The sequence below is a fragment of the Oncorhynchus kisutch genome, linkage group LG5 (genome assembly GCF_002021735.2).
Source record: "Oncorhynchus kisutch isolate 150728-3 linkage group LG5, Okis_V2, whole genome shotgun sequence".
NCBI lineage: Eukaryota > Metazoa > Chordata > Actinopteri > Salmoniformes > Salmonidae > Oncorhynchus > Oncorhynchus kisutch.
The window spans coordinates 28,140,850-28,152,975 of NC_034178.2; the positions used below are offsets into that span (position 1 = coordinate 28,140,850).

A 12,126-nucleotide genomic window follows, 5' to 3' on the forward strand; every position below is an offset into this window, starting at 1 on the left:
AACAACACGCGTAAAGCTTCTCCAATGTTGTCATTTTGAGATTGCAGCGCGGTTGTAGACTATTGTTGATGTCAAAGACGCATGTAGAACAAAGTATCGCTGTCTTTTCATTATTTTATTGGTCGTATTAGAGACGGATTTACAGAATCTCTGGAATCATGAGTAAAGTGCAAGGTGGGATGAAATGCGTGAAATATCTTCTTTTTGTTTTCAACTTCATATTCTGGGTAAGTGTTGATCCTACCACCGATACATTTATTCGATCATAAACATGGTTGCATGTGTGCAGAATTTGTGATTTATAGTGATTCTTCATAAATTGCAGATGCTTTTTGCAGCAAATCCAGCTCTCACGCTGCTGTAGCTGATTCATTTATATTCTTCTGCCGGTCTGGAGGGAAAGTACATTTCCTCTGTTGTTGTCCGATTTTTATCAACGTAACTCATTTTCATGGACGCATGCTGTTACCAAATATAATCATATTATCTTATTTGATGGTTGAGATAGAAAGCGCGAGTGTGCGCGCTCTCGCACGTTATATTAAATGTTTACAGCAGTATTTCTTCAAAGACAAGTTCTCATGGTAACTCCTTTAACCACGACTCACCTCCCTCCAGATATAGTTGATGGATTTTAGTTTGATCACTCTTTTGTTGTTGAGAATTTGCGCATGAGCTTCATGATTTACATACATTTACTGAAAACACGCACTAACACTTGGTTATATTAACAGTATTGCACTTCTCATGTAGCCTACTTTTGTCCATTTTATTGACCAAGCAACTGCACTAATGGACTAAATGTTCAAATCCTGTTGCAACTGCTCGGCATCCGACTGTAAATGCGCTACAAACGGTAGGTAGTGCGTACGTCCCAGTACATCAATGGAGCCAAGTGTCCTGCCAACCAGGAATGATATACTAGGCGGTGTCACACATCGACTAACCTCTGCCCTCTTTATATAGTGTTATTTCATTGTGTTACAATAAAAATAATTTTTTACTTTAAGTAAATATTTACCAAATAAACTAAATACAATTTCTTGAACTGCATTGATGGTTATGGGCTTGTAAGTAAGCATCCTGTGGCGGACAGCAATAGCATCGAATAGTCCCCGCAATATGCAATTGTTCAGGGAAGTCAGGAACCAATACACACAGTCAGTCAGGAAAGCAAAGACTGGCATTTTCAACCAGAAATTCGCATCCTGTAGCTCTAACTCCAAAAAGTTTTGGGACACTGTAAAGTCTATGGAGAACAAGAGCACCTCCTCCCAGCTGCCCACTGCACTGAGGCTAGGTAACACCGTCACCACCGATAAATCCATGATAATCAAACATTTCAATAAGCATTACTCTACGGCTGGCCATGCTTTCCTCCTGGCTACCCCAACCCCGGCCAACAGCTCCGCACACCCCTCAGCTACTTGCCCGACCCTCCCCAGCTTCTCCTTCACCCAAATCCAGATTGCAGATGTTATGAAAGAGCTGCAAAACCTGGACCTGTACAAATCAGCTGGGCAAGACAATCTGGACCCTCTCTTTCTAAAATTATCCGCTGCCATTGTTGCAACCCCTATTACCAGCCTGTTCAACCTCTCTTTTGTACCGTCCGAGATCCCAAAGATTGGAAAGCTGCCGCGGTCATACCCCTCTTCAAAGGGGGTGACACTCTAGACCCGAACTGTTTTAGACCTATATCCATCCTACCCTGCCTTTCTAAAGTCTTTGAAAGCCAAGTTAATTAACAGATCACTGACCATTTCGAATCCCACCGTACCTTCTCCACTGTGCAATCCGGTTTCCGAGCTGGTCATGGGTGCACCTCAGCCATGCTCAAGGTTCTAAACGATATCATAACCGCCATTGATAAAAGACAGTACTGTGCAGCCGTCTTCATCGACCTGGCCAAGGCTTTCGACTCTGTCAGTCACCGTATTCTTATCGGCAGACTCAATAGCCTTGGTTTTTCAAATGACTGCCTCGCCTGGTTCACCAACTACTTCTCAGACAGAGTTCAGTGTGTCAAATCGGAGGGCCTGTTGTCCAGACCTCTGGCAGTCTATGGGGGTACCACAGGGTTCAATTCTCGGGTCGACTCTTTTCTCTGTATATATCAACGATGTCACTCTTGCTGCAGGTGATTCCCTGATCCACCTCTATGCAGACGACACCATTCTGTATACAATCTGGCCCTTCTTTGCACACTGTGTTAACTAACCTCCAGACCAGCTTCAATGCCATACAACCTTCCATGGCCTCCAACTGCTCTTAAACGCTAGTAAAACCAAATGCATGCTTTTCAACCGTTCGCTGCCCTCACTCGCCCGCCCGACTAGCATCACTACTCTGGACGGTTCTGACCTAGAATACGTGGACAACTACAAATACCTAGGTGTCTGGCTAGACTGTAAACTCTCCTTCCAGACTCACATTAAGCATCTCCAATCCAAAATCAAATCTAGAATTGGCTTTCTATTTCGCAACAAAGCCTCCTTCAATCACGCCGCCAAACTTACCCTAGTAAAACTTACCATCCTACCAATCCTCAACTTGGGCGATGTCATCTACAAAATATCTTCCAATACTCTACTCAGAAAATTGGATGAATCTCACAGTGCCATTCGTTTTGTTACCAAAGCGCCTTATACCACCCACCACTGCGACCTGTATGCTCTAGTCGGCTGGCCCTCGCTAGATATTCGTCGCCAGACCCACTGGCTCCAGGTCATCTATAAGTCTATGCTAGGTTAAGCTCCACCTTTTCTCAGCTCACTGGTCACGATAACACAAACCCGTAGCACACGCTCCAGCAGGTATATCTCACTGGTCATCCCCAAAGCCTCCTTTGTCCGCCTTTCCTTTCAGTTCTCTGCTACCAGCGACTGGAACGAATTGCAAAAATTGCTGAAGCTGGAGACTTACATTTCCCTCACTAACGTTAAACATCAGCTATCTGAGCAGCTAACCGATCGCTGCAGCTGTACATAGTCCATCTGTAAATAGCCCACCCAATCTACCTACCTCATCCCCATATTGGTTTTTACTTTGCTGCTCTTTTGCACACCAGTATCACTACTTACACACCATCATCTGCTCATCTATCACTCGTGTTAATCTGCTAAATTGTAATTACTTTGCTACTATGGCCTATTTATTGCCTTACCTCCTCATGCCATTTGCACACACTGTATATAGACTCTTTTTTTCTATTGTGTTATTGACTGTACGGTTGTTTATTCCATGTGTAACTGTTGTTTCTGTCGCTCTGCTTTGCTTTATCTTGGCCAGGTCGCAGTTGTAAATGGGGACTTGTTCTCAACTAGCTTACCTGGTTAAATAAAGGTGAAAAGAAAAGAAAAAATGTCACCTGTTGTATTCGGCGCATGTGACTAATACATTTGGATTTGATTATTACATCTGTACCTGAGATTACAGTTCTACAGGACTGACTGAACTTCATGTTTAGTGTCAACTCAAAGTGTGAATGAACCTCCACATAAAATGTTATTTAAATATGAATGAAATGGTTTATGTAATTGCACTATTACGACATCTATTACAGCAGTATGCATAGTTTGCTCTAGACTGTTGTGATTTACACTTAAGACGTTTCTCTAATTTCAACAGTAAACACTGTAGAATGCACAGCAAAATACTGCAAATGTATTTTACAGCACACTAATACTTTTCTGTAATTTCAACACTAAGACACTGTAGAATGCACATTTTACAAAACATTTTACTGTTGAAATTGTCTAAAAACTGTGGCACAGCGGTAAGTTGTTAGCTTTAATAGCCTACAATCAATTGTATTGCATCTTACATCATACTTTCCTTTTTTTGCCTTGAAGTTGTATATTTTTCAAAAACTGAATATATGGCATTATTTAGGATGCTTAACACAGAAGCTTATACTATACTAAATAAAATGAATTATTTGAACAGGGCAGAATGTTTGGTTTCACATAAAATGGATTTTCAAACTAATGCACTTTAAACAGGATTCAACCTCATACCCTGATGTCCCTGAATGTTCCCTACTCAACATTCTAATCTACCATTCAGGTAAAATGACATGTACAAAATCCTAACTATATATTTTTAAGTATGTTATCTAGTAAAGGTTGGTTTTTGAAAGCCGCTTAATCGAAGAAAGCACTGGAACCACAGTAAAATCAGTGGGATCTTGCGTTTTTGCAACACAGGGTTTGAAAATGCACGTGATCAAACGAAGCCGATGACGTACTTCTGATAAAGTGATACACACATCCGCACACTGCTTTGAAGTTACGCCTCGATCACACCAACAGTGTCCTTTGGTACACCGGAAGTACATTCATTTCCAATTCAATGCTTTGTGTGCCTTGCAGCATTGCAGAGGCAGTTGCAGTGCGTTCTGTGTGGTGCACACGTTGGGTTTATCGAACATGCATCAAATTATATGTGTAGACAGCTTGACAGAAATGGTTGCAGAAGGTGAATATTGAACCTTTGTAGCACACATATCCAGATGATGCTGTGTACCATTTAACGCAAAAAAAAACACTGTAGGTGTGTTTGACGCGTTAGCTATTTCGACGCATATTTCAGAGCTCCAGTACTACACATAACGTCACTCACTAATAGTGAGTGCATGGTATTGATGTTTGACTCGTTAACATATTTTGAGGTGTGTCTTGTAAGAGGCTATATTCGTTGCACCCGTTAGTAAGAACGCTGTATGAATTTAACTGATATGTTGTAGTGGTTCCCTAACAGTTACATGTATGTATATAGGGGAGAGATCAGAGTAGCAACAGGTCTTAAACTTTTAATGGTTGAATATTTAACCACGTTCATTTGATCTGTTTTGCCATGTAATCACAGCCAGTTTGGAAGCCTTTGTTTAGGCCTCTAAAATGGTAAGTGATTTGAAACACATAGTATTCATTAATGTGCTGAACTTTACAAATGCCTAGCTGCCAACCTGCTTGCTCCAATCCCTTGTGAAATACTGTGGAAAAAAATTACGTTCTTAGTTTATTAGTCACTTTTACAGTATTGTAGTATGTTTCATTACTTTGACATTATAGTAACTTACAGGAAGCTGGCATCAAGTTCATCAATATCTCCAGTAATGTATTGGCACTATCCAGAGATCATAAGATATCTTGTTGTAATTATTTTGAAGACCAGTGCATCCTCAACTACAGCAACATTTTCAGTAACTGTTACAGAAACGTTTAACTTGCTATGACTATGATTTGTTTTTATTTTTATTTTTTTAACAACCTTGGCTGAATGCACCAAATGCAAGTTGCTAAGGGACAAGAGCGCCCGATAAATGACCAATGTACAAATTAAAACTTATACTGGGTAATATGTCACTTGGTAATACCAGTAAGATGTCATTCTAATTTATACTGTAAATGAGATTAATGTAACTGACTTGGTACTGTAAGTTATATTACAGTACACATTTAGGCCAATCGCTGCCAGGAAGTTACTGTAAATTTGACAGGTAATATTGTACAGTGTGTACATATAGCATAAGCCTACTGAACTTCTTGCAGAACTGCAGTTTGTTGGTACATTTCCAACATACTGTAGCTACGATGGCCAACCATATTTCCTATCCCTCTCTCATACAAGTTGGCACTGATGTGACTTTCTTTTTGTTGGGAAGAGTGATGTCACTTTGTCAGACATCAGCCCTTTGTTACCAGTTAAGAGACAAAAAACAGTGGCGTTGTGAGACGAGCCAAAGAGGGCGGGTCATAGTGGACAGGAGAAAGCGTACAGCGTCAGTTTGGGGTACAGTGCCAACGGGCAGCCAATGCCAGTGTGTTACATCACCCATCTGTAGGCCTGTGAGGCTGGCACAGCCTGTGGCTGAGACACTATGGGCTGTCCTGCTCTGAGTTTTAGCTGTAGGCACAGGTCTAGGATCAGCTTACTCTCTGCCTATACTTGCCATTATCATTAGGGGGTTCAAATGCAACACTGACCTTAAGGCAGTGTCTAATCTGGCTGCCCTGCTACATAGTACTCTGAAGGCCAAAGTCCCCAGAGGTTAAAGACAGACAAGATGTCTTTTTTTTAATTACAACATAACACTATTTATTAGTTGTCCACTTGTAATCCTTAAGGGGGGGGGGGGGGGGTTGTAGTAAGCTAACATATGGAATTGCCTGAAGATGGTTATATCAAGGATCATTTAGCCATTTTATTTTGAATTTTAAGACTCCTTTAAAATTATTTTAAAAAAGTATATACATTTTTTATTGATGAAACATTGAATATGGCCTTACTTCTATTAGTCCATAGAACACACATTGAATACCAGGTTCATACAGTTAGAGTTGGAGGTTTACATACCAAATACATTTAAACTCAATTTTTTACAATTCCTGACATTTAATCCTAGTAAACATTCCCTGTATTAGGTCAGTTAGGATCACCACTTTATTTTAAGAATGTGAAATGTCAGAATAGTATTTTTCAGCTTTTATTTAATTACATTCCCAGTGGGTCAGAAGTTTACATGCTACCAAATACAAATTGAGTGTATTGCCTTTAAATTGTTTAACATGAGGCAAATGTAGCCTTCCACAAGCTTCCCACAATAAGTTGGGTGAATTTTGTCCCACTCCTCCTGACAGCTGGTGTAACTGAGTCAGGTTTGCTCGCACACACTTTCAGTCCTGCCCACAAATGTTCTATATGATTGAGGTAAGGGCTTTGTGATGGCCACTCCAATACCTTTACTTTGTTGTCCCTAAGCCATTTTGCCACAACTTTGGAAGTATGCTTGGGGTCATTGTCCATTTGGAAGACCCATTTTCGACCAAGCTTTAACTTCCTGACTGATGTCTTGAGATGTTGCTTCAATATATCCACGTAAATGTCCTCCCTCATGATGCCATCTATTTTGTGAAGTGCACCAGTTCCTCCTGCAGCAAAGCACCCCCACAACATGATGCTGCCACACCCATGCTTCACGCTTGGGATGGTGTTCTTTGGCTTGCAAGCATCCCCCTTTTTCCTCCAAACATAACGATGGTCATTATGGCCAAACAGTTCTATTTTTGTTTCATCAGACCAGAGGACATTTCTCCAAAAAGTACGATCTTTGTCCCCATGTGCAGTTGCAAACCGTAGTCTGGCTTTTTTAAAATTGTGGTTTTGGAGCAGTGGCTTCTTCCTTGCTGAACGGCCTTTCAGGTTATGTCGATATAGGACTCGTTTTACTGTGGATATACAGTGGGACAAAAAAGTATTTAGTCAGCCACCAATTGTGCAAGTTCTCCCACTTAAAAAGATGAAGCCTGTAATTTTCATCATAGGTACACAAAATGAGAAAAAAAAATATCCAGAAAATCACATTGTAGGATATTTAATGAATTTATTTGCAAATTATGGTGGAAAATAAGTATTTGGTCACCTACACAGACCTGTAACTTCTTTAAGAGGCTCCTCTGTCCTCCACTTGTTACCTGTATTAATGGCACCTGTTTGAACTTATCAGTATAAAAGACACCTGTCCACAACCTCAAACAGTCACACTCCAAACTCCACTATTGCCAAGACCAAAGAGCTGTCAAAGGACACCAGAAACAAAATTGTAGACCTGCACCAGGCTGGGAAGACTGAATCTGCAATCAACTGTAGAAGCAATTATTAGGAACTGGAAGTTACACAAGACCACTGATAATCTCCCTTGATCTGGGGCTCCATGCTAGAACTCACCCCGTGGGGTCAAAATGATCACAAGAACAGTGAGCAAAAATCCCAGAATGACACGGGGTGACCTAGTGAATGACCTGCAGAGCACTGGGACCAAAGTAACAAAGCCTACCATCAGTAACACACTACGCCGCCAGGGACTCAAATCCTGCAGTGCCAGACGTGTCCCCCTGCTTAAGCCAGTACATGTCCAGGCCCGTCTGAAGTTTGCTAGAGAGCATTTAGATGATCCAGAAGAAGATTGGGAGAATGTCATATGGTCAGATGAAACCAAAATATAACTTTTTGGTAAAAACTCAACTCGTCGTGTTTGGATGCAACTCAGCAGTCTTTGTTCTCCAAAGAACACCATACCTACTCTGAAGCATGGGGGTGGAAACATGCTTTGGGGCTCTTTTTCTGCAAAGGGACCAGGACGACTGATCCGTGTAAAGGAAAGAATGGGGCCATGTATCGTGAGATTTTAAGTGAAAACCTCCTTCCATCAGCAAGGGCATTGAAGATGAAACGTGGCTGGGTCTTTCAGCATGACAATGATCCCATACACACCACCCGGGCAACGAAGGAGTGGCTTCGTAAGAAGCATTTCAAGGTCCTGGAGTGGCCTAGCCAGTCTCCAGATCTCAAGGCCATAGAACATCTTTGGAGGGAGTTGAAAGTCCGTGTTGCCCAGCAACAGCCCCAAAACATCACTGCTCTAGAGGAGATCTGCATGGAGGAATGGGCCAAAATACCAGCAACCGTGTGTGAAAACCTTGTGAAGACTTACAGAAAACATTTGACCGCTGTCATTGCCAACAAAGGGTATATAACAAAGTATTGAGATAACTTTTGTTATTGACCAAATACTTATTTTTCCACCATAATTTGGAAATAAATTCATAAAAAATCCTACAATGTGATTTTCTGGATTTTTTTTCTTCTAATTTTGTCTGTCATAGTTGAAGTGTACCTGTGATGAAAATTACAGGCCTCTCATCTTTTTAAGTGGGAGAACTTGCACAATTGGTGGCTGACTAAATACTTTTTTGCCCCACTGTAGATACTTTTGTACCTGTTTCCTCCAGCATCATCACAAGGTCCTTTGCTGTTGTTCTGGAATTGATTTGCACTTTTCGCACGGAAGTACGTTCATCTCTAGGAGACAGAACGAGTCTCCTTCCTGAGCGGTATGATGGCTGCGCTGTCCCATGGTGTTTATACTTGCATACTATTGTTTGTACAGATGAACGTGGTACCTTCAGGCATTTGGAAATTGCTCCCAAGGATGAACCAGACTTGTGGAGGTCTAAATAAAAAGTTTGAAGGTAGGCCTTGAAATACATCCACAGGTACACCTCCAATTGACTCAAATGATTATCGGATGCTGCTAAAGCCATGGCATCAATTTCTTAAATTTTCCAAGGTGTTTAAAAGGCACAGTCAATGTTACGAATCCCTTTTGGCCCGGCAGTCTAGGGGGGATGGTAAATGAGACAAGTAACATAACTCAGGCAAATTATAATAGTGATAAAGTAAAAGTGAACGAAATAACCACGACTACTGAAATCTACCGTCAAACTCAGGGTTTATTAATAAACACACGGTAATGGGGGGAGCAGGAAAAGGGACTGAGCTGGACCCAAGGAAAGAAACAATAAGTATTCAAAAACACCCCTAAGCTAGACTAGCCTACTTTAACAACAGCTAACTAACCAAAAATACAGTGGGTGGTCCGCCCAGTTTTAACTAGTGTATTTAGCAAAGTCTACCTACGGGTAGTGTATGCCCATGGGCGACTTGTCTTGGTTTCCCCTTTTCCCACCAGCAAACAAACACCATAACCAAAAACAATACTCACAGGTGAGGACAAAGTGCTATGGAGGTGCTCAAACAAAAGAGAGAGTGAAACACAGCAACCTACAGACATGGCATTTACAGAGAGATTCAGCTCTAGAGCAAACAACTGATGGGGTTTTTAAACCAAGGGAAAGGAACTGTGATTGGGTAGGAAACAGGAGGAGGTGTGTCTTCTGATTGATGATTGGATTGGTGACTGATTGGGGAGTGATGATTTTCACCTGTGAGGGGAGAAGGAGAGAAAAGAAACACACACACAGGATACTTGTATCCGTAACAGTCAACTTAGTGTATGTACACTTCTGACCCACTGGAATTGTAATACAGTGAATTATAAGTGAAATAATCTGTCTGTAAACAATTTTTTGAAAAATTACTTGCGTCATGCACAAAGTAGATGTCCTAGCTGACTTGCCAAAACTATAGTTAACAAGAAATTTGTTGAGTGGTTGAAAAACAAGTTTTAATGACTCCAACGTAAGTGTATGTAAACTTCCGACTTCAACTGTACATGGAAAAACAAAAATAAATCAAAAGGAAGTTTGTTTTAAAATTTCTGTCCTATTTCTGAGAGATCAGGAAATTAGTCATACATTTTTACCCATATTTATCTCCTTTTTTTTGGCACTAAACTATTTTCAATAATTGTTACTTCCAAAAAATATTTTAGCTGGTACCGAGCTATCATCAGACGAATCTTGTGAGGCTTGTGAGTGTCTTAGAGCAAAACATGTAGGGGTCATATTAGTGTGTAGCCCAAACTGTTTGGATGCTACAGACAGAAGTTGGCAGATCAGCGGTCCTGTGCCACTTGTGGGGGTCATAGAGCATAACAGTGAACACCCTCGTGAGAGTCTCATTTTTCCATATAGGTGTCATATTAGTTATTTTGGATTGCAACAGGCAGATTTTCGGGATGTCTCATGGTCTGACAAACACCACTGTAGCTTGGCCACCTTCCACTGCAGATGCGGAAGGCCGCCATTGGCGGGAGCGGTGGATTGAGACGCAGCCCATGCAAAAAAAACTGCTTCTCTAGCTTAAACTGACAGGTTTTGATGGGGATGTTTTTATTATGCTAATTAGATTTCAGCAGTGGCGCCGATATCGACACTAGGACACCTCGGACACAAGGGCTAGTTAGTTGTGAAGTCAATAATTTGATACTGAATGTTCATTGAAACAGCCTTTTTGACAGTCATTGTGGTTTTCAGAGTAAAGCATTTTACTGAACAGTATCTTCCCAAGAATATCTGCCCAGGCCTCTACAAAAAGCCCGATGGTACATGTGACAAAGTCACATGGAGTCATGGGTGACACCACCTTGTGTTACTGGGTTTCAATCAATGGGTTATTCTATTTAAGCTTTCATGGGGACCAATGCTGTGCAGTGTCCTGATCTGTTCTCAAGGTCAGGCAAAGACTAGACAACGTTCATAGACACTAGACGGTCTGTACAGTATCTCACATCTGTAGTATGCAACATGAAGCTTTAAAAAAAGGTCAAGGTTTGTGATGACAAAATACACATTTGTGTAGACTAAACAGTAGTGTGCAAGATGTGTTGATTGATTACTGTGTTGCGTTGTTGTTCAGTGAATGTTCCCTGAATGTTGAGGATTTATTTATTTCATGTATGTGCATGCTTTATCTTTTCTGCTCCCCAGCTGTGTGGCTCGTTGGTGTTGGCAGTGGGGTTATGGCTGATGTTTGACCCAAAGACAGACCAGCTCCTGAATGAAGAGGGAGCCCCCGAGACCTTCTTCATAGGTGAGTCCACAGTTAGACCAGGACCCTAGACCGGCTGAACACCTTCCCCACTGGTTCTGTTGGAATTATTGTACTGTACTTAGTTACCATGGTCAGTATTGCACAACGTAGCCATAGCAAAGTGTTACATTTTCCTTTGTTTCAACAATGATTTGCACATATCCTAGTACTGAACATGGCCCAGCCACCTACAACGTTTACTTAGGTAGGAATACGTTTGAAGTACAGTATTTAATGGGTGGGTATCTTTTAGAGGTGGACCGATTAATCGGAATGGCCGATTAATTGGGGCTGATTTCAAGTTTTCATAACGATCGTTAATTATTATTTATTTTTTTACACCTTTATTTAATCTTTATTTAACTAGGCAAGTCAGTTAAGAACACATTCTTATTTTCAATGACTGCCTAGGAATGGTGGGTTAACTGCCTTGTTCAGGGGCAGAACGACAGATTTTTACCTTTTCAGCTCAGGGATTCAATCTTGCAACCATACGGTTAACTAGTCCAACGCTCTAACCACCTGCCTCAAGAGGAGCCCACCTGTTATGCGAATGCAGTAAGAAGCCAAGGTAAGTTGCTAGCTAGCATTAAACTTAATCAATCAAAATCACCAGTTATAACTACACATGGTTGATGATATTACTAGTTTATCTAGCGTGTCCTGCGTTGCATATAATCGATGCAGTGCGCATTCGCGAAAAAGGACTGTCGTTGCTCCAACGTGTACAGGCTCCAGCAGCAGGCTCGTAAGCATTCATTCAAACAGCACTTTTGTGCGTTTTGCCAG

The 12,126-nt window shown here is 41.2% G+C and overlaps 1 protein-coding gene across 1 annotated transcript in view; it reads left to right on the plus strand.

The window, feature by feature from the left end:
* LOC109890845 (tetraspanin-2-like) overlaps nucleotides 1–12,126 on the plus strand; it is a 21,262-nt gene continuing 9,136 nt past the window's right edge. The window contains exons 1-2 of the mRNA XM_020482912.2: nucleotides 1–227; nucleotides 11,235–11,337. Of these exons, the coding sequence (XP_020338501.1) occupies nucleotides 159–227; nucleotides 11,235–11,337 (172 nt within the window). The 5' untranslated portion in view covers nucleotides 1–158. The remainder of the gene's footprint in view (nucleotides 228–11,234; nucleotides 11,338–12,126) is intronic.